The 26,834-nt window shown below is 42.4% G+C and overlaps 1 protein-coding gene across 1 annotated transcript; it reads right to left on the reverse strand.

Annotated features, from left to right (window-relative positions):
• Window positions 1–176: 176 nt before the first annotated feature.
• Window positions 177–16,854, reverse strand: LOC137294887 (probable G-protein coupled receptor 75). The gene is made up of 2 exons (XM_067826032.1): window positions 16,328–16,854; window positions 177–3,473 (listed from the first exon to the last, which is right to left on the reverse strand). The coding sequence occupies exon 2, from the start codon at window positions 3,153–3,155 to the stop codon at window positions 1,674–1,676; it is 1,482 nt and encodes a 493-aa protein (XP_067682133.1). The 5' UTR covers window positions 3,156–3,473; window positions 16,328–16,854; the 3' UTR covers window positions 177–1,673.
• Window positions 16,855–26,834: the final 9,980 nt, after the last annotated feature.

Genomic DNA, 26,834 nt, shown 5'->3' on the forward strand with positions numbered 1-26,834 from the left:
AACCAGTGTGGTCCTCATGAAATAAACAGATATGAACATCAATAAATTGTCTCCTTCGCATGCTGATAGAAAACCTAAGTATATACATTTTTGTCCTGATACATGAACACGTATCCATGGCAACGACATTCTGGGGAGGTGCCGATGCACAGCAACAGAAAAACAAAACACTGTCCAAGATGAGCAAGATTGTCATTTAATATACATTCGTCATCACAGTCACCACATATGTACAATTCAGAGAAGACAAATTCTCTCACACATAAAATACTGCTCCGTCTCTCATACAACCAGCATGGATTTCACCACAGCATAATACATTACAAAGTTTCAACAAAACCATTCTTACATCACCAAACTTACACATACCGTTTCTTTGTCCGCACTGCCAAGCTTCTTTTAGAAAGAAAATGGCAGCTAGGGTTTGGACTATAAGCCCAGCACGTAATGATTGTGCTGTTTATTATTAAAACATCTTTACGTATCGCGCAAGTCATTAAAAGTCCATTGGTATTTTTTTCCAAGATTAGGTTGGCCGTTTTTACCACCAGCCGTCACGATAGCTGGGCCCAAGTCTCGTAAAATCTCGAAACTTGTAAGTCACATTGCACTTGTTGTGTGTACATTATTCCCCTCCGCACTCGCAGTGAAGGTCAATAACCAGTCATTCGTCATCCAAGTCCTTTTCCTCACATCCTAACATTTCCAAACCGAAAATGTCAGTTCCCCATTGCAACAGAAAGTTTCCTTCTATCAAAGAGAATGTACACCATATGGGAAAGATCTAAAAAACCATTGACTTTTTCTTTCATGGCGGCAGAAAGGTTGCTGCTTCATGTTAGAGGCAAAAAGTAAATGTTAATTTTCAAACTCATGCTTTACACTTACGCTCGGAAAATTCGCTAACAACAGCACAGTTCACGGCGTAGCCGTATGGAAAGGCCGAAACATCAAAAAGTACATATTTAATACATCACAGAATTCGTCAAATGCCAGATATGGGTTTTTAGAGGCATGTGTCAAAATCGTAGTGTTTCAAGAGTTCTATTTTGCGTGAAAATAGCAAACACTTGGTACCTGCTACAGCACACGTGCACTTGGGAAGTAAGTCTGGGCATGTTACAAATGTCGGCAAACTCGATGACCCAACAGCCTTAAAGCTCCTAAATTTCCTATTTGTTCAGATATGAATATGTTCATTTATAATATAGGGGGAAAGGCTTTATATAGCTGTTACGCTTTGTAGTAACAATACCAGTAGAGCGTTCATTGTTACCAGCAGTAAACCTGTGCTGTTGATATGCTTTTGACATTAAAAATCACATTAAAGCTGGGACGAAAAAACGATATCGTGTTAGCAGCATGGGCGGACTTCATGGAACACATGCATCCTGCCGAAATGGTTAGATAACTTTCGATAATACTGAGGTCAGGGGTGAAAAATATGTTTCGGGTCTCGGGATAAGTTGAAAAGTAAGCTTTGAAGAAGTTAGAGATTTACATGATAACAGCCGCCTAAGTCTCGGTATTGACATCATTACCATAAGAAGCGAAAGGTAATCCTTGGTGCAATAATGGGCCTTTGAATCCAGACAGGTAGCAAAACACTGATGTGGGGTACATGTAAACTGACACCCCCTTCTGGTGCGGAGGGGGTAATAAGACGAAGGGGGTCAAGACTCCACCCAACTGTGGTCCTCGGGGGACCCTGTGTGGCAGCAGGATTTGTGGACGAAACTTTTCACCTCGTACACCACCGCTTGCAAGTCCCCAACTTGGTTCGTCTTTTTGACAGAAGCACCACCAGCATTATCACATGGTACTGTCGGTTTATCAAGTCTTGTAGTTGGTGCATTGTGGTACAGTAGTATGTTGGACGTGTAGGTCTTTGGAAGCACATTATTAGCATGGAAAGCACGTTTCTCCATGAACTTTTTAGTCTGTTTTGGTGAGGCTAGATTGAGCGTGTGGGTGTCCTGGTCAGCGTGAGACTGGGATCTGTGTTTTAATTTCTCCCTTTTCCCCGTACCTTGTACTGTTAAAATGTTCCTCCTTGGTCCTTTACAATCACATCGTAACGCCTCCCAAATCATCCGTCCATACTTGTGCTTAATCCGGCCGTTGTGCTGTGCATAGATGTACGGGTCCAGAGCACTATTGAGAAACACGAGGGCAATGCCACACAACTTTACCTGATACAGAATGATAGACTCTCCTGTAATGAGTTCCACGAACTGAGACACCACTAAAGGACTCCAGCACAACACAATAGTCAGTATCACCACTAAGCACATTGTCACCGCCTTGTTTTCCTTGTCAAGAATTGCCTGGTTGCTGCAACATTGGCAGTATCTTCCAGGATAGAGTCTCTTGCCTTTGTCCTTTGGTACCAACGCTAATGGTCGTTTGTCTAGGGGCTTCTTGTCTTGGGACTTTGGCTTCGGAGGTCTGTAGATGGTGGTCTGGGTGCCTGGGGATTTTAATGTACGGACTTGACTTTGTGTTCTCACTGCTCGTGCTATGATTAGATATGATACAATGATTATTGCAAAGCCGAGTAAAGCCACGGGGCTGATGAAGAACAGGATGAAGTTGTGGGTTTTCATATTCGCACTGTTGATGATGACTTGGCAGTTGTGGAAGGAGTCGCTCCAGTTCGAAGTCACATGCATGGTGCCACCCAATGCTGTTGAGAGGCTTATGAACCACACTGTTCCTAGAATAACGGCTGTCTGAGTGGGTGTGAGCGTCCCCTTGGCATGTCCCACAACTCGGGCCTGCCTGTGGATTGCGATGGCGACGATGGTGAGCAGAGACAACATCCCACACACTGTCCCGAGGAATAGGAAGCTTCCGCAGAAGAGTCTCGGTGTGGGCGGGTCTGTGAATAACAGGTAGAGAAACACAGGGGACAAGCAGGTACACAGAATGAAGTCCGTTCCCGCAAGGTTCACTATCAGCAGATCGAAGTTCGATCTGAGCTTCCGACACTTGATGGCCGACAGGATGACAACTCCGTTGCCCACAGATCCCAGGATCAACACAAACAATACCAGGACGGTACACACCGCTAGGGAGGCGGTATGGACGGACCCCTGGAACACTGCAAGCTCCATAGCCGGTCGAGTACAGTTGTAAACACGAGGAACTGCCATCACCCACGTGCCTAACCGTCAGGGTTGGGGATTCGGGAAGAGGTGGAGTACATCATGACGCCATCTTACCCTTGTCTGTCCATCTGAATCAGGTAAAGGGCACAGTTTCGGTATAGATTCTGCACAACTATCCCGATCCTCGATCCACCGTCCGCTCCTTGTTGTTGGGAGCGCCTAGCGTTGGCCGTCTCGCCCGTACTGGTGTAGTGTATCGCTTCTGCTTCACTGGTACTCAGCAATAAGTCCGGCCCGGGCTCGGCGAGGCTCGTCAGTCGGCACTGGAGCGTGTTGAAGCTTCTATAGTCTCGACTGTAAAGCCTGCGAGAGGAAATGAATACATGCAATCAGCTGGAAGTATCTCTAAAGAACTTGCCAAAAGTTTTAGCCTTAAATTTCCCACAACTTCTACGTGAGCGCGCGAGGACTGCACCCGTGCACACCCTCGAGATTTATCGTCTGCTACAAACTCCCGTCTCGTGCTGAGATGACTGACCGAATTTCTTTCAGGATCTTGAGCGCTTTACGTTATTTCTTCAAGTACCAAGATACGAATAATACAGACTGTTCTTCACGTGTCTTTGTTGACGGTTTCATTGATGATATTTCTGCTGAACATGATACAAATAAGCTCAATTCTATCTGTAAATATAATACTTCTCAATGGACAACAACAGCTGATATAGAAAACCGGGGCGCTAGGTTTTCAAAGCAATTGCTAAAAGAACACGTATCGATTCCTAAAGCGGGTTAGAATAATATTTTGAATTTAAATGTTGAAAGCGTATTTAATTGATGTGTGTGTTGGATTCCTTAACGTCGATCAAGGACGCTTGTAGTACAGCCTGTATGACAAATACGCGGCACAAACAACTAAACATTAGTCTAGTGATGCTAAGGGTGGATCGTATTGGCTTCAGTGTAACATGCATTGGAAGCCTGTCAATATTGATCACTTTCTGAATACAGTTGTTTACCTGAAAATCCAACATTTCAAAAGATGCCACCTTTTTGTAACACAGTCTTAAACTGTTTCACCTTGTGAAAGGCACGTCTTATCGCCTTTATTGACAGGTGACCACTCTTTTTGTTTTCAGTTTTCACGTTTCGCGCTAAACGTAGTTTAAATATATTCTATAAACAGGGACGTTTTTATAATTTTAGCAACATTTCAGGTAAGTGGTCACGTGGTCTGTAAATGATCAGTTCTGGACCAAACAAACCAGTGGTTGTTAGCATAGACACCAATTCAGTATAAGGCTCCATTCAGTGACATGAAATCACTCAGGCCAAATACATTAACGCGTTAAACTGTCTCCAAAAGTGTAAATACATTAAAACAAGTCTGATATTGATAAGTCAGACCCGTAGCAAACCAATGATTTTTCATGTAAACCAGGTAGATTATAAATAGATGGATGGTACTAGCGGTTTGCCCAATCTTTCTAGCCACAAAGACGTGTACATCCGGGCTTATTTCACAGTGGTCACTATGCCCCTGCAAGTCTAACATTTTGTTTGTTTCAGCCATATTCAAGAAATAAGACAAGCCTAAAAACGTCCCAGAAGTTCCAAAGCACAATCAGTGAGAAAGATATCACTGTGACTCGCTGTTGGTGTCCCTGCTTGCTACTGACGTCAAAATGCACACCGTATTCAATACTTGACGACATAAGCTAACATGTTCACAACACACATACATATTTACAAATCATCGTGTTCTCCTATAACCGATGTACCTGTTTTCGAAATGAATCAGTATGTTTTCATCTGGTACATTACCGTGCCTTAAATATCTAGTCAGAAAACAGAAATAACTTTCCTTGAGTGGAAACATGTTATATCAAATTGAATGCAGTAAGATCTTCTAGTATTCTAACGGCTAATAAAACAATTACTATCCCGGGCGATGAACCTGCACTCATTAGTGCAAGGGTTATCCTACAACATAATATTTGCTAGAATGCGGCAAGATCGTGTGTGTTTGAACACTGGTAAACAGCTCTACAGAGGTCTCCTGAGAATTCAAATGGCAGTAAAAATGGTTAACGAAGAACGAATGAAACAATATTCATAAACAAAAGGAAAAATGTAAACTTCCTTTGTCCGTCTGAACTCTAACACCATACCTTTTTCAGATACCTTCGAGTCGGTATTTACGTTTAGAATTTATCCAGTAACCTCAAAAACGTTAATCGGTCCTACCTGTTTCAAGAAAGTCAGAACATGCAACATTTGATGGGCCACATTCTAGTTCCAGTCACGTCTGCTATCCATTGTTGTCTGTTCTGATGCTCGTGTTGCACGAGACATGGTGCTGAGGTCGTGCACTCTTGAGCTCACAATACCTGTGTCCGTTCTATCTCTACAATCTCTGACAGGTTGTCATTATCGCTCTTAAACTTGCATGGAATTCGGAAAAAAATAGTTTCCTCGTGCCCTGGCCTTCTTTCAGTTCATATGCATAATTATGGCCGAATATAACTGGTGAATACCGTCTGTCCGACCCTTTACAAAGAAATGACTTTAAAACATAATGATCTCTCCCTCTTCTTGCCGCATAGGCTGAGACTCAATGGGGTTGGGAATTTGATCGTGTTCCTTTTGAAGCGCGACGCTGCTGAGAAAATTGCTGTTCATTTCTACCAGCTCGAAACTGCCCGCTATGAGGCCGCTGGTGCTTGGTTGGCTATGAATGGCAGAACGAGTTGGGAGAACTCCACGCCGTGACAGGCTGTCATTAGGCTGAGGGATAGAAGGCAATTTGATATACGGGGAAACCAGTCAATAGACGCAGAGGCTTGGGCTCCCTCCATTGTGTCTCAACAGGACAGGACAATTACCTGAACCTCATCTTTAACATCCCCTCTTCTGCTACATTAACTTCGCTCCCCCTTTGTAGGACTAAATACTTTTTTTCATGCACCAAAGGCTTGTGTTAAAGGGTGGTAATGATAGCAAATGAAAAGTGGCTCGGGTTTTGTACTAGGGCTTGTTCCATTCACTACAGCGACAAAAGTGCTCTCTCAAAATATTTGTCTATCGTGTGTTTCGGAGCAGTGGGGATATGCACTGTGTGAGACACTGCACTTCCATCGTATCAAGATTCTCGGATATTGTCGGGACAAGTCTCCTTTCTTCCACACGGAAGAATGGATTCTTTTAAATTTGTAGTCAATTAGAGACTCGGGACATGATCTGCAAGTTCTAATTATGCCTAAATGAAATTAAAGAACTAATCGATCCAAACCCGGCGCCACGTTGGGGCTCGAAGCAGACGACAGACCATCTTGATCAATCTCAGTTCACGTTTCCTTTGTCTGATTTCAATTTATAACACTGGAACCCCCACCTCGTCTAGAAGATCAATTGAAGGGCATGCCCTACAAGATTTTTATGTCTCGTCATTCGTCTAATAAAGCAAACAGCTCTTGATTGATAGAATTACAAGATGGCTTCTGCTACTGAATAACAAAATGATTTGATCTGTACGTACCATCTGGCAGTTTCTGTGAAATAATCTTCAAAAAGCACCTCAACCTTCTAGACGGGATGACCAGTCAGCCCAACTAACATCCCTAGCCCAGTTAACACAGAACTTTATATACGAGTCCCATGTTTACGAATTGAAGATAATCCAAAAACACAGAGATCAACTTGTTTAAATTGAACAAAGGTATTCCTTAAATCAATAATGAAAAGGTTAATTACTAGCGTTTGTCCACACGCTTACTCCAGATTGAGTTAATTAGCGACTCTCTTTCTCGCCATCACTGTTACCATATTAGCAGTTTGTACAAGTGAGGTGTTGCATGGTCTGGCGTCCATTTAGCAGGTTTATCTTGATGGGATGCAATCGGGATAATCTACACTAATTAGCTTTCTGTTAATTAGTTCTCTATTTTAGTAACAGTGTTGGTTTAACTCATGCATAGTATATCGATTTTTGTGAGTACAGTAGATCTTTAAATGACTTTTGTCTTGCATGAGACTTTTTATTTGTTTGAAAATGCTATGCTATCACCTACACTTTTTAATTAACACAGGTTTAGTGTTCTCTATCTTTGCATTGCAATTTGTGGTATTGTAATGTAGCTTATTTCAGATAAATGTAGGTTGATACTGGCCTCAGACAATGGTAGATATATTCTATTTGAAATGAATCAGTTAAATCGAAAACAGGATATACATTTAGGAACGCGAAACGTTCTTTCATTTATCCTGAAAATGGTGAAATCCTTACGATTATTAGCTAAACTGATATAAAATATTCATACTAAATTGAAATCGGCAATCACTACAAATTTGAAGTATTGTATTTCTCCAAACTGAAATAGACGCAGATATGATGGAAGTAGGAAGTGAAACAAATGTAAAACGACGCCATGTTTGACACTGATCACTCAAGTGGAGTGTCTGTCATAGTCCACTTGAGTGGAGGGTCAACTGATGGTCTACCCAGGTGGGTCAATTCATAGTCTACTCAAGTGGTGGGGCTCCCCTGGTCAACTCATGAGGCTTGTCAGTCCTTGGTGAAGCATAACAGAGTGTCAATTCATAGTTCACCCTAGTGTAGTGTCAGACCCTAAACTATTGAGGCTAGGGACGATACAACACCACGTGGAGAGTCAGAGTGATGTCAGAACATGTTTCGGGTGGGCAGAATGGTTTCCTGGGTGGCAAGTACCATGTAACATGATGTGACGTGTAAGTATCCACTAAGCTAAGGCAAATCATCGCTCTAACCTATTAACCTATGTTATATTGCACCAATCGTATAATCGATCTATAATGTACATGTATTTAAATTGTTCTTGTTTTTTGTCTTTAATTCTTTAGGTAACTCCTACATTTGCAGGTTATTCATTGGATAGGTGCTTTATCCCCTTTTAACTCTATTTAATCACATCTCTGGCGGCGGGAGAGCCTTGTGGTTAAAGCGTCCGCTCGTCACGCCGAAGAACCGGTTCGATTTCCCACATAGGTAAAGTGTGTGAAGCCCATTCCTAGAATCGCCTGCCATAATATTGCTGAATAATGCTACAAACGGCGTAAAACTATACTCACCCACAACAAAGAAAAGCAGAAACACATGTACGTACGGGCGAAGAGGACGCTTGACGGGTGACACCCTGTCCCCCACCTATATATATGATGGCAGTATGTGATGTGATCAATTAGAGAGTGGAGATGGTTATTTACAACTAGCTACGTGAGGGAAACAAAACTCTTCTCGCCCGCTTTTCTCTCCTTTTCGTCAAGCTTGTTTGTAAACATGGTGGGATGAAAACACGTCAAATGGCTGCCGTAAGCGCCGTCCGGGCCTCAGCCACTCGGTAAACAAATAGCCACCTTTGAACAAGACACACCGGGCCCCTAACATAGTTCCCTTTCAACAGTCCCCGACTTCTCTGTTTGTTCCCAGGCCGTGTACCCCTCGTTGGGTCGCAAGCTTTTGTTACTCGCCACAAATGCAGTTTGCAAATGACGTTTTAGAACGTTCTGTCCAAATTTTCAAAAATGTTTAAAGGTTGATGGCCTTTGAAACCGAACATGACACAGGTAGATGTCTGTTTGGCGTGATATCAACAAAATAAAATTGCTGAAAAAGCATGTTTGCTCATCTAAAAATTTCCATAGACCTTTGTCGTTGATCTGGAGAGTTCGGAACCTGGTATAGTTTGTGGACTTAGATAAAGAATGATTCCGGGACGAGACTGCAGCATTCGCGACATTCATTCCAAATCCTCCCCACACATTTATGGGATTATTTACTCACATAATTCTGTCCCATTCCCCGAATTGACGTCTCGGCTGAACGCCAGGATGGAAACTCAAGCAAAAGTATAGTGTAAATCCAAAGACCTAACCAATAATTGTACACAAAGGGACTGTATTAAATATTTAATAATGGCAAAATATAATTATTGTTTAATAAAAAAATATATGTTCAGCTCAATTTCGTGTTCAAATCCGCTATTTGATACCTGATTAGCATTTTCTGGATTTTCATGGTCTTACGAACGTTTAATACGGCATTCTGTAAAATGAAAAAAAAAAAATTCCCAGATATGAAGACACTCTTGGAGAATATTGATTGTCCTCGAATATGAATAACTCGTGTTTTAGCAACTTCAGCAATATTCCAAGAGAGAGACCCATCGGGCTATGTCGTGACTAGTTATGTGAATTCTAGGTTTATATTGTAAATCGGGTAATCATTCTTATGACTATATGTTGTTAAAATAAAGCCGGGATGGTGTGTTTGATACGTCCGAAGGCCTTTCTACAGAATTTCTCTAGATTCCGGAGAGGGCTGCTTTAGTCCCACCTAATGTCCATCTGTTCGATATTTCTGGACATTGATGATTTAATCCACCCAGAATCAAAGACGTTTCTGAGCGGAACTAATTACAAACACTAAATGTAAATCAATATACATGTACACGTGTCGTGGTCATGAAGTTTCTGGGCATCGATACTGCTTTTGTTACTGGACATGACTGTTATCATGTCTGCCGCTGCCTCAATACACAGTACCTAGATGGGAGGCCCAACAATTGGAACGACCCGTGTTGGAATCTTCTGTCAGAGGCTCTCCCCAGTTACGATGCTTGATCAACCAGCAAGTTTCCACTTTCTTAACATACCTAACACACTGACCGAGGCGGCCTTCTAGTCAACTCGCTCACTCAACTACTAGAACCATGGCTGTAGATGTGTCTGGCTGGGTGCCAACAAGTACCTATCAGACCCCGCTCTCTATTTCCACATGACCTATTAGATCCCTCTTACTTAGCTTAACCTTAGCTTCTGCGTACCAGCCTCACATCGCCAAGGCTTGTCCATGCTGCACTGTCTAAAATCGTGTGTTGCACAAAAGTACCTAACTATTGTACCAACCAGGTATTGTCTTTCTCTTCCTACCTCACCATCGGTTCTCCAAGCCAAGCTCACTACCTCAAAGTAGTGTCCATCATGCGACCCCACCAGCACCAAACATTGTCCTTCCTACAACCCCACAACACCAGAAATTGTCCATTCTACAACCTCACCACACCAAGCATTGTCCATCCTACAACTTCACCACCATCAAGTACTGGTCAGAATACAACCTCACCACAATAAGTATGGTCCATCATACAACCACCTCACCGCACCAAATATTATCCATCCTGCAACCTCACCACATCAAGCATCGTCCCTAATACAACCTCCCCACACCAAGTATTCACCATCCTTCGAACTCACCACACCAAGTATTGTCCATCCTACAACCTCACCTTACCAAGTATTGTTCATTCTAAAACCTCACCACCATCAAGTACCGTCCATCCTACAACTTCACCACCATCAAGTACTGTTCAGAATACAACCTCACCACAAGAAGTATTGTCCATCATACAACCACCTCACCACACCTAATATTATCCATCCTGCAACCTCACCACATCAAGTATCGTCCCTAATACAACCTCCCCACACCAAGTATTGACCATCCTTCGAACTCACCACACCAAGTATTATCCATCCTACAACCTCACCTTACCAAGTATTGTTCATTCTAAAACCTCACCACACCAAGTATTGTCCCTAATGCAAACTCACCAGACCAAGTACTGTCCATCCCACAACCTCACCACCATCAAGTACCGTCCATCCTACAACTTCACTACCATCAAGTACTGTTCAGAATACAACCTCACCACAATAAGTATTGTCCATCATACAACCACCTCACCACACCAAATATTATCCATCCTGCAACTTCACCACCATCAAAGAATTTTCCATCCTGCAACCTCACCACAACCAAGTATTGTCCACCCTACAACCTCTCTCTTGACCATCCTTCAACCTCACTGTATCAAGTATTGACCATTCTACAAGCTCACCATCACCAAGTTTTGTCCTCCCTTCAGTGCACCTTCCTCGCCACAACCAAGTATTGTCCATCCCACAACCTCACTCTCGACCATCCTTCAACCTCACTGTATCAAGTATTGACCATTCTACAACCTCACCACCAGCAAGCATTGTCCATCCTGGTCGAGTTCCCCCTCTCCGATGTAAGTCGACGTATATACCAGACTATTTACCGTCATAAGGCAAGATGGCATTCATAAACTCGACATACTTTTTATGTTATAGATAGAATGGTGGGGCGAGTTGTAAGTTATTTTTAAGAACCTGCTAAGTGCATTTTCGCCATTGCATAACGTCTTCCGGAAACGCAATCATCTGGGACCAATATTTCCAAGGCGACTCGCCGGAGTCTTGCTCTCGTGTCTCTGTCTGGCCCGACTTGGGGGCATGCGCAGTCGAATCAGGCTTGAACATTTACACAGATATTTCTAACTTTGCTTTTCCGACAGTTTTTTAATTGTGACATATTTTTTTTTGCCCTTCTCTTAAACATAAACACAGTTCTTATTCGGAATACAATAACTGTTTGTTTGTAACATGCACGTTACCATTTCCCAAATGAAGTCCATATTTCAAAAGATTTTGTTTTCCGTGGTAACGCGACGTGAAATAGGTCACCTGCACTATAGGCTGCTCCTAACAGGCACTTACATGGATCTTGTGACGAGACTACTTTGGTTTTTCTCTTTTCTCGCACGAGGAAATGGCTCTTCATTCATGTTTTCACTCACTGGTTTGAGTGTACTATGGAGGGGTAGCCCAGTGGTCTGAGCGTTCGCTCGTGCCGCCGAAGTCCCGGGTTCGATTCTCAACATATATGTGAAGCCCATTTGCAGTGACCCTAGCCGTGATATTGCTGGATTATTGCCAAAAGCAGCGTAAAACCATTCTCAGTCGTCAGCCTATACTGGGAACGATTATACACGGACGTCTTGATGTAGATGGGATAGTTTTGACTGCGGCGCAAGAATCAACATTAACGTGCTCCCCAACACATATCTTCGACAAACAGTGCAAAGAATAGCCCCAGTTCCTTTGATTCAAATGAATGCAACTTTTAGGATTTACACACGATCTATAACTGCATTCACCTTGTTGGGGTGTGTTTGAGATTAACAGCAAGGTAACACTACCAGTATCTTCACCTAGTTCTACAAGCAGCATTCATGGAATATATATTGTCTGCAAAAGACAGTTCGAGATCAACAGCATAAGCATCGAGCTGCGCAACTGGGAACCGATGACATCTGTCAACCAAGTCAGCGAGCCTGACCACCCGATCCCGTTAGTCGCCTCTTACGGCAAGCATGGGTTGCTGAAGATCCTTTCTACTTCAGATCTTTACGGGTTTCGCTGTCCTTCGCAAGAATTCGATGCCAAACGTTCACGGAACCAACATAACAGAACCAGTCAACAGGGCCATGTAAACAGAGTACTCACAGATACCACAAAATAAAATGATGACTCCAGTAATTATCACATCAAAGGATATGAAACCCTCATGAATACATCACGCGTATATGTTTATACTGAAACACTTCAAAAACGAATGTGGATTCTGATTCAGTACAGATGACCGGAAGTGTAGGTCCAAGTGTGACACCGTGAATGAGAATTCGAATTCGGACATTTTAGCAATATGCCTTCAGGCCGAACTACCATCTACCGATAACATTTTTGTCAGTCCGCTTAAATTTTCCCAAATCTCGCGTTTTCACTGGCTTGGTTAGTATATTTTCTGGTCAACTGATCGCAATTATTTTGACATTCTGTTTAGAAATTTCTTTCACAGTAAATGCAGAGAAAATTCATTATAGGAACGTTGTTACGCGAAATGGTAACACTTATAAATGACTTCATGAGAAAATTGTCAACATCAACATCAAGATCGACTTGTAGGAAGACAATAAGACTACATGCACTGGTAACATTTAAAAATGACTTTACGTTTACGTTGTCTGTGATAACATTAACCCGAACATAGGAACAACTTCTGCTGTGTGTTTAGCACCTGTGGTCCCATCACTAATTCTTCTCTAATATTTTGCCTTGAAATTAAACACTTCTAAACATCACACGACCAGTACCTCACAACATGCAATATTTATCAAACCAACAAATGATTAACACACATGTGAATCAAACGTTGTTCCCAACATATTGCCTCCAGAGATCATGTGTTTGATATGTTTGCTCGCTACACATGCGACAGAGCCTTATGAAAATATCCCCCGATTTATTGGACAAACATCCCGCATATATATTTGTCTAAGAGGGTGTAATAGCTCGTAAATGCTTCCTATTTCTTTTCGATTGGCATCTTGGAGAATATATTACAAAATTCCAACTTAAACATAACAGGACCCTTATAAGATTAACGTGATTCTGTAATCAAAAAACGTTTTATAGGATGCGAACTCACAACATAGAACCGGTGAACACAACGCAATAGCCTTAAATGAGCAAGTTAGATTTCAGCAGTTTCTGAATCACTGGTCTCACTGGGGCTCCTTTTCAATTTAATGGGTTTATTTGTTACAATCAAAATTATATGTTTTCAGAAGCTAAACATTAGTCTAGGAAAATGTCAACACGTTTGGATAATTTTGGTCATTTTTTTTAAATAGAGAGAATGACAAGTCAGCCCCACGGAAGCGAGACTTAGAAGCGGTAATGGGGTGGGATTTTATATAATCCTGGTAAATGGGTTTTTCATTGAATCAGTAGATAGATAGAAGCACATGTACGGACCGGTAGAGTGTTGACGATGTAATAAATGAGGCAAATTCTCGTAAGTTCTCACGCAGTAATGCGAGAATCTGAAGCAATGGCATTGACAAAACGGTAGCCCTTAGGGGTTGGGAATGGGGGAGGGGGCAGTGGACGCTCCAGACAGGTAATTATGTCAATATAAATGAGAGTGGGTTTATTACACGGTGTGCCGCAGTGGGTGGCAACTAGACAGGTACCCACTTTGACATTAACGTGTGACAGAGGTTGCAGTGCTGGGAAAGACGAATGACATCTAAATCATGCGAGATTGTGATTTAAAGGCAATTACAATTCGCTTATCGGGTGGGATCTTGACATTGTGTACCCACCCGCAGATAACAGCGGCTGGGGTATGTTGGTGAACGAAGGGCATGTTGGGTGGATTAGAAACCAAGTGTTTACGAAGGAGCGCTAACGACGAGTTCATATAGCTTGTCATCCGCCATGTTGTCAGTTGAGCACGGCGAGATAGCCAGATAAGAAACAGTGTAATACGAAGTAAATTATTTTCAGTTTTAAAAACATAGTGGCCTACATGGATCTCCGTGTGATCGATAGACTCTGTAATGACTTTGGAGGAAAAGAGTTTTACTATAATTTCAACAAGAACATACCCTAATAATGAAAGGGATGCCCAAATCCAACTCCAACAGACGCGTGAATCAAATGAATCCAAGTCTCTAGAATGGTTTCGGAAGACTCCGTTGCCTCAGTTCTGCAGGTTAAGTTTTGTCCTGTTCTGATTGTGTGTTTTGTAGAAATAGCCACAGTTCTGGGATTAAATGTCTGTTTAATGGTGCCATGAAGTAAAGGTTAAACTTTATGAAGGGGCAGCAGCGGACTACAATTGAACTGGTCTCAATGATTCAGAAAGTCATATCTTTTGAGAAGCCGATGGGACGCCGAGGGCAAATAAATAACCCACATCCATTCCCTAGTTTTATGTGATTACACGACTACTTGTTAATTACATTAAATGCCAAATATAAAAATATAAATAATCGGGACTGGAAGTCATACTGACGTGAAGGGTGGCTGTCCTGATGTGGCTATGGAGCATGCATTTTGCTGGAGAGAATATTTGAATCTACTATCGAAACGATCTGACAAACCAGTGATTGATAACATGGGCATTGATCAGCGCATCTGGGATACTAGTATACATGGTATGTACATAGGCTACATTAGTGGCACATCACTGCAGCCGGATAAAGTCAGTATATCAGTAGTCCATACAGATAATATATAACGATGTACAGTGACTATAACATTGCATATTATATACCATGTTGTATGGTCTGTATATAATAATATGTTATGTTGTACGGTGTATATATAATACTTATCATGTATTTTGTAGTAGAAGGATTTGTCTATACATCACACCTCAGAAGTCTATACTTTATGTTGTACAACACACACACACACACACACACACACACACACATCATTACGGCACATATACTGTATTTTAAGTTAACATGTAAAGCCTGTGTATCATTTTGTTCGTTAGCAACATTGCATTCTATATGGCATGTTGAGCAGTCAACAAAACACTTAAGTACACACCGTAGGTTGAATAGCCATATATCATGTGTAGTCTATATACTAGCATTGACTTGATCAGCCATACAACATTACGTCGATATACTACGTTGTACAGTCTATATACCTGTCTTTCCAGCAAGCTGAACAGTCATATATCACTTACAGTTTATATACATGTTTATACAGCACGTTATAAAGTCTACACACTCGTCTATATAGTATGTTGTACAGTCTATATTCCAGTCTATATAGTGCATTGATCAGTCTGGATACTAGTCTATAGTTCACTGGACAGTCTATATACCAGCATAAAGAGTATATTGTAAAGTCCATACATCATTCACACAGTCCATGAAACAAGGACAGGTCGACACGGTGTCAGCCTGTTATATCAGCGTTGGACATCCATGTTTGACAACAGCATAGTGTAGGCGGGCACAGCAAGCCCGGCACGGGTCCCGAACTACAGGGAGACGAACACAGGGTATGCACGGCCCTTCATAAGTGCAATAATCCTGAACGCTACGTAATACTATTTCACCTTATGTCACAAGTCCACTTCTCACAATACAGAACCCGATTAAGAACATAAGACATGTAAACCCCTTTATCGTCCAACCGCGACACAACAGACTTCAGTAATTGGCTTTGTCCCAGTAATATGAATCTACAACTTAGACTGTAACAAAACCACCCTGTTGCACGCATCAAGTACCTACTATACATCGTCAAATATGAAGTAGTTCTTAGCCACGATAAATCCAAGACACAAGGAGACTGAGTGTGTCTACACTGTTCCTAGCAATGGTGCATCACCGTCTTATAAATAAGAACACACAAAACATGTTATCAAACTGTGGTCCAGCTTGACTCGATCGAGGACATCCGAGGTAAATGGACATGGGAACTGACTGTGTAGAGGTACTTACTGTTGAGGAAGAATCCCGGACGAGAAATGACAAACAGCTATCCAGTTGTCTGAAAGACTCCTGTCTCGAATGTGAGGCCTTGTACAAGGCGATCCGACTCCTCGCGAGCAGGCTAGGGTCGCCTTGTCCTGACTTCTAGACTTGTAAACTCCCGTGTGCCCTTCTTTATCTCACGTCGCTCGGGTCCTGGATGTGTTGTAGGTAATTGTGCACACAAGTCACCCCCAACACAAGCAGACGACACAACACGTCTGCAACTTCCCGACCGGCACGCGGTAATGAACGTCTGCAACTCGTAGCAGACGACAACGTTGTGGTGTGGAGCCTCTTCACTGGATGGGGGCTGGTGGCGAGTCAGATTGCCTGGCTAACAGTTGGGGCCTAGGTTTAGAGCAAACACGGCAGGCCGTGCGGCCAACACTCCACAGTAATGGCGCAGTCAGAGGGGTCGAACTGCTGTTTGGTTGTCTATCCTATCACAGCTTCTCTGATGACACAGCCTCTACAAACAAACTCCTCCAACCACCGATCGGAACGAGACCAGACTCCCCTGTTTCCATAACATAGAACAACACACGGGGTTACTGCAAGACAAAGGGTTACATGAGAGCGGCCGTCTGTTCTCAATCGATTACATAAATACAAGCCTAAAAGTGCTTAGGTGGATTATAAGCCCGCGGTGTTCGATTGCAGCGCAATGATAAGATTGTCTTCTGGCGACAGGAGGATTACTCCCTTACCACTCATTGTAAACCCTTTAATCAACACCATTGGTAATAATTAAGCACCAAACAGCTGTCGCTAACGTTGCGCCAGGGACGGCTGATGTATACATGGTATCACTCACTGGGTCTCCTGTTGTCAGTATTTAATTACAGTCATGGGATTGTTGAGTGAAAGCGCGCGTTCAGTCTCCAAATCATCATTGTTGTTCAGTGACAGGAAAATTTCAACTTAACATTTCTAACGGACGTTCAGAAAATGTAGGGATCTTCTCTCCCTGAACTTATATTATTGACGATTCAGTCCAACATGGTATTTCTACATAGTTGAGATGTTTCAGGTCTCCAAGTTTTCTGTTATTGGAAAAGAAAGGACTTTCCATTGAGAGAAGGTTTTCCACCTACTTCATCCGATCTCCTGTTCAACTTTAACGTCACCAGCAGCAGCGACAACATCAGCAACTGCAATCGTTACTGTCGACTGAAGGGGATGGTACGCAACAGATTATAGTTATTGTGATAATTTGATGATAAAGTTGAAATTTTGATGTTTGATACAAGATATTTCTTCATTCCCGATCTTACATGATAGACGCTTTCATGTCATCTTTTGAGAACAGGGAGAAAAAAAATCATTTACCAAAGTTTTACATGATCATAATCATATATACAGCTTAATGTAAAGCAACTTTTCAGACGCATCATAATTGTACACCTTAAGACCACATACGTGGTAACCTGTGAAACAAGTGGGCAGGTTGATTGTAATTGCCCTGCCATTTTAACACGATCTGAATAGTTTTTTCATGACACACCCATATTTCCATAAGCATCACCTGGATCCACATCACAGACTTTGAAAAAATATCTCCACTTTTTAAATTACTCCAGTTTCACCATCTTGTCATTTGCTAACAAAATGAACAACATCAACGACAGATGATACGGGGTTTCATATCCGAAATGATATTTTGGTTAGCGTTAATGGTGAAAAAACACAAAAGGAGGGATCATTGAAAACGTGCAGAGATGGTCGATGGTATGAAAGGACTTCTTCACGGCCACGGACTCCAAACGAAGCAATTTCATTTTTAAATGGGCACTCTTATTATTAATGGACCTAGATTATAAACACCACGAACCGCGAATAATCCTTGACGACACACGATCTTGAAATTTGAAATAAACCCATAAACTTGGGGCTGCATTGTGTGTGACCTTCTCCGGTTGTGTACTATCTGCTAAACTATTCCGTGTTTTCATAATACCCCTATCCCTATTCTACAGTTTAGAATGTCTTCGCATAGTTTCCGCTTCGTTAAGTCCGGGATTATGAGTGTGTTATGATACCACTGTATATATAGGGGCTCGATTTAATATTCTAGGCATGGAGGGATGTTAATTTTCGGGGTGATTTCAACCAAGACGGACACGTGGGTAGTTGTGCGTAACCCTGAACAGGGGGAGAATGGGGAGGGAGCAACGGTGGGTGGCCTTGAATGTGAATAGTAAATTGTCATAAAAGGTTTTTAAATTTTAACAACATTTTGGTGTTTAAACATACGTCTCGGTCTCACTTTAGGCAAGTGAGTTTGTTAAAAAGCTGGATTTGTATATGAAGCAGTGAATGGGTACCCGGTGGTATAAGATTGTCACAGGCAGCTTGGGGTAACCGGGGTAACATGATGATGTCTGCTCTTTGTGCATAATTTGTCTTTAGGGCCACGGAGAATCTTTGAGAAAGACGTTATGCACTCTGCAAATGTATTAAACAGTCTCCGACGCCGAGGGTCGTTTCTCATGCTTTAAACCACAACGCTGCCAACATTGAGGTATCACTAGACTAGCGTCACATAGCACACAGCAGTAGTATTGCTGACAACGACGTAAAACAACACTCACTCAGTCAACTGCAGTTCCCAGCATTCGTCAACACAAGACAAACATATCGATATATCCCGTAAATGATTCCTGAGTGTGGCTCAGACAAAATTCTAACAAGCCCGCGAAATCTCCAGATTACTTCAGTGTCTAACGAATTGTGAAGACGGAGGTTGAACAAAACGCAACAACTTTCTCATTGACCTTTGTAGTGACGTTACGTTGTTTAAAATAAATGTCTAAGAGATCAGCAACCATTACATGTACTTGTGTGAATACTCAGGCCTTAAAGCAGCAATAGATGTGACCTCATTTAGCTCCTTTACAGAAGACCGGAAGGTAAACAGACCAAGCCCAGTTCCGCACAAAATGTCTACCGCTTGAAAATGTTCGTGATCATATTCAGTATAAGTCATCATGTTAAAAAGTCAGCACTATGCATCAAACCATATAGTCAGTTTAATAACTAGGTGGATGTACTTTAAAAAAACAGAAACATCTTACACAAAATCATCCAATCACTGCTGTCCAACGATTCAATCTGCATTGAAGACTGCACGTGAAACTACGAATTCTGATCTGCTGCTGTGTAACCCCAAAGCTCATAGACCAAGGGCATATAATTCGCCTCTTTCGCTTTTATCAAACGTCCCTAATTGTCCGACAAGAAGGAAGATTAGTGTTATCGTCTATCGTTAAGTATTTCCGACCTAAATGTGTTTGCAATGGTTACCCATCGGGTCTACGGAGAGGTGGACTTAGCGGTCGCAGCATGGCAGGTCGGATTAAGTATGGGGAGGTCACACGGTGGGAGATACCGTGGTCGACGATGTCGTTATGTCGTTGACAACGAGGTATACACCCTGGTGGTGTTTATAGCAACGTCGGTATCCTGTATACCAAACAGAGATACTCTCCTTTTCGAGAGCAGAGGAGCCCACAGCGTTGCCTCATGTGAGTCCATGGAAGATCAAAGTTTGCGAGATTCCGAGATTGCTCCTCAATGCGCTTCTACCACTACTCGTGCGTGACCGGCTCACCGTCTGCACGAACCCTCCTTAGCGACGTAAACTGCACGATAAGCAGCGATATAAATGAGAGATGAGATGAGGGGTCAGGCCCCCGGCGCGGGGGTCAGGCACCTGTGGTGTCGGCAGAGGGCTCGGGACTACTTGTCGGTGAATCTGGTCAGACTGTGGTGAATGCTGACACCGTAGACGATGTATAAGCGAGGTCGTCACCAGTGTCAGTGCGTAGTTTAGTAGAAGAAGTGTTCGCTCGTTACGTCGAATCCCAGAATTTGACTTGTGATTTACGTACAACGCGTCAAGCCCACTTCTGGTGATTCAGGAGACAGTGGTGTAGGCTAGTGGTGAAAGCGTTTCCTGGCCACGCAGAAGATCCGGCTTTCATTCCCTACACAGGCACTATGGGTGAAGCCCATTACTGGTGTCCCCAGTCGTGGTATTGCTGTAATATTGCTGAAAGAGGCGTAAACTTCGATTCACTCACTCTGGTAATCCACGCTGTTTATAGTGACGCAGACCACAGCTCTCACTCATTGCCTCCACCGTGAACATCCGGGTAACATTTGGTCATCAGCAACCGTAGCTTGTGTTAAAGAGCAATCGGGTAGTCAGGATTGCAGACTTTTTGATGCACGTCGTCAGGTCGCTTAGGTCGAAGCTTATAATGTCGATCGTTGGATTGTCTGTCTCGGAATCAATCATTTCTGAACGTCCGTCGTATATATGTACATCCATGAAGATCCGGGTTAGAACTGGTCTTGAAACGGCAACCCATGCTTGTCTTACGAGGCGTCTAACATCACTCAACACTATATACGCGTAATACACGTAGCTGAGACCGAAATGGTGTTACGTTGTTTTCACCTGTTCGCGATTTCCAACAATTTTACGCCAGGGAGCCAAACCGGGCTTCATACATTGTAAATCATAGAGTGAAATACTCAAGTACGTGAGTACTTTATCTGAGAACAGTTTAGTAAGTTGTTGATAAGAGCATACAATGCTGTTTAACCACCGCCCCTCTCCTGTCCAAGTTCCCTGACATCCCCCTCCCTCCCATCCCCGATGTCCATCCAAGACTTTGTTCACAAACACCAGTGTCCCTCTCGTTTTGAATCTGAAGCACGCCCGACCCTTGTTGAAGAAAACCTGCGCCCCGCCCAGATATGTCACCCGACCGAATGACGGGGTTTTGTTTGGGTGGCACGGCAGTAATGGGGGACAGCCTCTAATCTTGTTTGTCATTCACAGGGACATGTTTCCCCATAACCGATATCCACTCACTAACGCTGTCTCACAACACAAATATTTCCTCAGTGAGTAAGAAACACTGAGATGTATGCGCAAACAGATCACTTTTTATGCACATGCTGAGCAACTCTGGTTGGAGATTTGTAAACCCCACCCCACTCCTAACCCTCGCTACCCGACAAGTGTGTCAGTATGGGGAGATTATGTGTAATGTACTGCGTTTAAGTCGGGCATATTGGGCCCTGTTTGTTGATTCTGGTGGAAAGTCGTAATCTTCAGCTGATATCAACCGGATTAAAGCAAAGTTCAACTGCAAGTGGGTATTATCAAGTCCAGTTTGTTCAAGCGACACGGCAGGCTGTACTGGTAGACAGTTACATAGCGGTGTCTACATTGTGTTTGCACAGACTGACTGATTGATTGATTGAGTGAGTGAGTCCGACAGTTGGTGACAAATTGCTCCTCGAACGAGAGACGACCTGGAGTGACAGGTGAGTGAGCCGGTGGGAGGATGCGTGAGTGAGCGAGTCCGATAATTCACACGGTGACAGAATGCTCATCGAACCATGTCCCAGACGAAGCTAGACTACAAGAACAACACTTCGACGTTCGCCTAATCTCGAACGTATCCTCAGATATATAATTTTTCGGGACGGCAACGGTTTTACTCGTGTTGTAACGAGGCGTGTTCCGGCACATGCATTGAAATGCAACCAAACACTTCATCCCCTAACATACCTAGATCCTCATACAACATCTGAGCACACACAACCCCACCTCATCATCGAGTAAGAACAAAAACCACAATCACAACTCCTACCTAAGGACCGAAGACGACAAAACTTTCGAGAGTCAAGCTGACAAAAGCTCAAGCTGTGCAAAAGAATTGAAACAGAAAAACAATACAACGCGAAAACAAAAAAAACCCCACCATTTCTCTTCTTTCCGCCGGTCTGTAATAAACAAAATTGTATTTCCTTTTCAGGTAACCATCTACTGTCAAAAAGTATATGATCTAAACTATTACAATAAAAATTTGATGAAATTGCAAAAAATCAAAGTACAACGACTTACGGCGAAGCATGAATGCTTGAAATTAAATTTATTGTTGTTTTCCGATCTATCGTCCACGAGCCTTCCACCAAAACCGCGTAACTGAAACAGAAAACCAGTTTGGAATTAAGTAACGATAGACTCGTTCCTCCTTTGCAGGATATACTCATACACAATTTAAAGTCTTAGTGCCTCTTTAGTGTAATTATCCCCGTTTGGTGTGTGACGCTGTCAATTATGGAGACGTGAATCTGCAACTCATTCGTCTTTTTGTAGTCTCGCACAATTGCGAAGACGCCCTGTAGGAGACCAGTCTCAATATGCCTTGGGGTAAATTACACAAGATGACTGGTTCTGTGACTAGTAAGCGTTTACCGTCACGGCGGCGTTTACGTGACCAAGTCTATCAGACCGCCCATGTCGGCAGATACGAGAGTCGGTCAAGACTACTCCGTACGACCGAGTTTACACGCATGTTTGACCACACCAACAATGGACCTATGACCCTTGACTTCCTAAGCTTAATAGAAAGGACCGTTTGACCGCAAGTGGACAAGAGAACCGTGGCCAAGACCGCCAAAGGGTAGTGTTAGAACATTAAGATTTGTTTGTCCTGGGAGGATGTCAACATAGTCTCGTCCGATTGTAGTGGTCAAGCGACAATACCCTTGCATGCTGAATGAATCCGTCTCTGTCTGCGACCACTGTGAATAGAAGAGCAACAGACTATGATCATACACCCCGGGGGTGCCGAGAGATGTCTCGGGGGTGTTCGAACCAACTGTCAACCCCTTCACATCACAGACGCCATGGTAACAGGAGTAGTCTGTCCGACACTGACCACCACGACATGTCAGCTGACCGCCATGTTATTACATTCGGTCACTAGATCTCGATGTGCGGCGAGAAATTCAAACCAATCTTTTTTATTATTCCAGAAATTTGATCGAATTCTCAAAGGTGTTCAGGAGATTTAGTTTCATATTGTACATGATGTCATTTTGATCGGACCTTTCAATACAAAATGACACGCTTTGAATGTGGACGGGTTTTCAAAAGGGTAATTTAAAATTACAATAACCTTACGGGTTATATTTCTGTTGGAAGAGATATTAGTTTACCAGGTGCCTTGTCATCATCAACACAGATAAATTAAAATTACCGTATTCCCTCCATTGGACAGCTTAAGAATTCCCTCAAGCGTCGACCTCTAACTAACGATGGATAAAACGCACTATCCAAAAATATATTCCGGGTCAGGAATACTGTGATATGTTCCATGCAATTATACCCTTTTATGGATTCAAATAGAACAGAGACCTTGATATACACCGGTTCTAATGACTATAGTTTCCAGCTCAACAGCTTGTTAAAATGTAATAGACTCTTACAAATGTAGGTTTATTAGGTGAAATACGGTTTGAACATATTTTATTCAAAGTTGAGAGGGATTGGGCATGAGTTATAAAACATATTACAGCCCGCTCCCATCAGAAACCTGAACAATAATGAATCAGTTGAATGGACGTAATAAATAGACGTAATAAGATTAAGACATATTATTCATTAATAGAGCGCTTACTTCGCACATTGTATTGATGCACCTGACTAAAGATATTTTCATTAATGAAATTTGGCAGAGCAGGGTTGCCGTAAAGAATGGTATCAATGTCTGAACGAACTTTTGATAGTTCAGTCTTACTTCAGATCAAAACGACAGCTGACAAATATTTGGACATTTCAAAAAGAAAGTGTTAGCATCTTTCAGAATTACCAGAAATTCCTGTATATAAGTCACGGGCTTATCAATATCAACGTTCTTGTGAACAAATATTTAAGCACAGAGCTTAACATCGAAAAGGCACAGCATTTTGATATAAATGAAAAGAATCAGGAAAGTTAAGAAGTACGGTCCTTTAATATAAGTTCAGGTAAACAGCCAACACTTTGGGAATTCAGGTTCAAATATGTTTACGAGAACCTCCACAGCAGTTTCAGTAGAAATATTAATCATCTTTAGTGACTGGAAAAAATGATTATGTTCATAAAAAATCAATTATGATGGATGAACCGGCTTCATGAAGCAAGAATACTAATGAGAAATGTTGGCAGTTTTCGCAACTTGTAACCATTTGTAGCTACCATAAGCCGACGGAGGAATCACGGAAATGGCTGTATCGAAGTGGAAGTGTTTAAAAATGCCATGCCACACCGTGGATCGTGTTGTGAAAGGTCGGGGAGCTCCGAACTGAGCCCAGTGAAGAAGAGGGCTGGGTACAGTGTCTTGACTGGTTTCGTCTAAAGTAGGCGCCAGTACGAAAATAATCACTTAAAATGAAACAATCTCTTATTATTTCGTCTCCTATCTTTCTCGTCCATGGATGTACTCTTGCTCCTGTAGACTAACGCTTGGTCTCTCTGTAGACTAACGCTTAGCCTCTCTGTAGACTAACGCTTGGTCTCTGTGTAGAATAACGCTTAGTCTGTCTGCAGACTAACGCTTAGTCTGTCTGCAGACTAACGCTTAGTAGACTAACGTTTAGTCTCTCTGTAGACTAACGCTTGGTCTCTCTGTAGACTAACGCTTAGCCTCTCTGTAGACTAACGCTTGGTCTCTGTGTAGAATAACGCTTAGTCTGTCTGCAGACTAACGCTTAGTCTGTCTGCAGACTAACGCTTGGTCTCTCTGTACACTAACGCTTAGCCTCTCTGTACACTAACGCTTAGTAAACTAACGCTTAGTCTCTCTGTAGACTAACGCTTGGTCTCTCTGTAGACTAACGCTTAGTCTCTCTGTAGACTAACGCTTGGTCTCTCTGAAGACTAACGCTTAGTCTCTCTGTAGACTAACGCTTGGTCTCTATGTAGACTAACGCTTGGTGTCTCTGTAGACTATCGCTTAGCCTCTGTGTAGAATAACGCTTAGTCTGTCTGCAGACTAACGCTTGGTCTCTCTGTAGACTAACGCTTAGCCTCTCTGTAGACTAACGCTTAGTCTCTGTGTAGACTAACTCCTGGTCTCTCTGTAGACTAACGTTTGGTCTCTCTGTAGACTAACGGTTGGTCTCTCTGTAGACTAACGCTTAGTCTCTGTGTAGACTAACGCCTGGTCTCTCTGTAGACTAACGCTTGGTCTCTATGTAGACTAACGCTTGGTGTCTCTGTAGACTAACGCTTGGTCTCTGAATGTGTATAGTTTTCATGGTAGCAAATAGACCCATTTACTTTGAAAAGGAGCTACGGTGACCTGGGAAATTGAGAACGTCACGAAATCTACACTCGCTTCATTTGAGGCAGTCGTGTTGCATTGAGGGCAGGCTGTCGGTAGACTTACAACTAATCTCTGAAATGAACATACTTCACTGAAAAAATGTTCATGGTAATAAAAAATAATATAATGAAACTTAGCCCCTAGGCTTTCTTCATTTTCAGAAATCTAGACTTGCCACATTTTCTAGACTTGTGTGGACGTTTTTGGATATATTTGCTACAGGGTCTGTACGACAGGTAGGCTGTAGGGAAAATGATATGGGTTCATGGGTTATGGTCCGTGAAAGTGAAGTCTGGACCAGACCTCCTCAATTTAGGTTTGGCAATTTAGGGGCTGTAAGACAGACTATGTATATGTGTGCCTGGAGGCGGGGTTGGGTAAGGTGGGAGTGGGGTTGCAAACATGACCTGTTTATTTGCTGTAAACAAATGTTGTTTTTGTGTGTGTTGTTTTGAGATTATGTTGTTTTCCCGCTGTGTTATACGTTCAGGATTGATGTGGTGTTCACAAATAAATCAATATTGGTGGAACACGGTAAAAACCTGCGGCATAAAATAATTTACCAGCTCGTTCATTGTTTGGAATGTACGCAGTCACAACGATAAGATCGCTTTGTTTAACGGACCGGAACACAATGGGACATTGACACAACAATCATTCTCGAAAACTTAAAGATTATCCAAATATCGATACCGCGATAATCGCAGAAACAGGCCAACGGACGTTTCATTCGACCAAACAGCTGTCAAATCAGACTTTCACTTTGGGTTAAGGAAACAAAGGCTTAAAGAAATATGTAATATATATTTCGGGCGGAAAATAATATTTTTTGTAGTTCGTACACTGAGGTACAAAAGAAAGTACACATCAGGTTTGGGGGGATTTATTTCCAACCTTAACAACGTCAATATTTTTTCATTGTGACTTAGAAGTCATCGCAGAGCTCGTACCCAAAGTACCGGAGATGTACATATTTTGTACTTCACTTTCTTTAAAGTCTGAAATTTCAAAGTCAAATGTATGTTTCAACTGTTTTCACAATAATGTATTGTTTCCTGATTAAAAATGATCCAAAAAGCTTTGCGCCCCAAAAGTCGTACCACTGATGAAGTATATATCTGGTCTCATCATCCTTAAATCGGCCAGGATGCTGAAATATTGATATCCCAGCGTATCCCAGAGTCTGGTCAGCGTCGGCCTGACGTCAGTTAAAGCACGTGATAGATTGCATTACAGGGGAGTGTTACAGACGAGGCCAGGTAGATCAACCAAAGACACCTGAGGATGAGTGGATTTGTAAA

Source organism: Haliotis asinina, chromosome 8, assembly GCF_037392515.1.
Source record: "Haliotis asinina isolate JCU_RB_2024 chromosome 8, JCU_Hal_asi_v2, whole genome shotgun sequence".
Classification (NCBI taxonomy): domain Eukaryota; kingdom Metazoa; phylum Mollusca; class Gastropoda; order Lepetellida; family Haliotidae; genus Haliotis; species Haliotis asinina.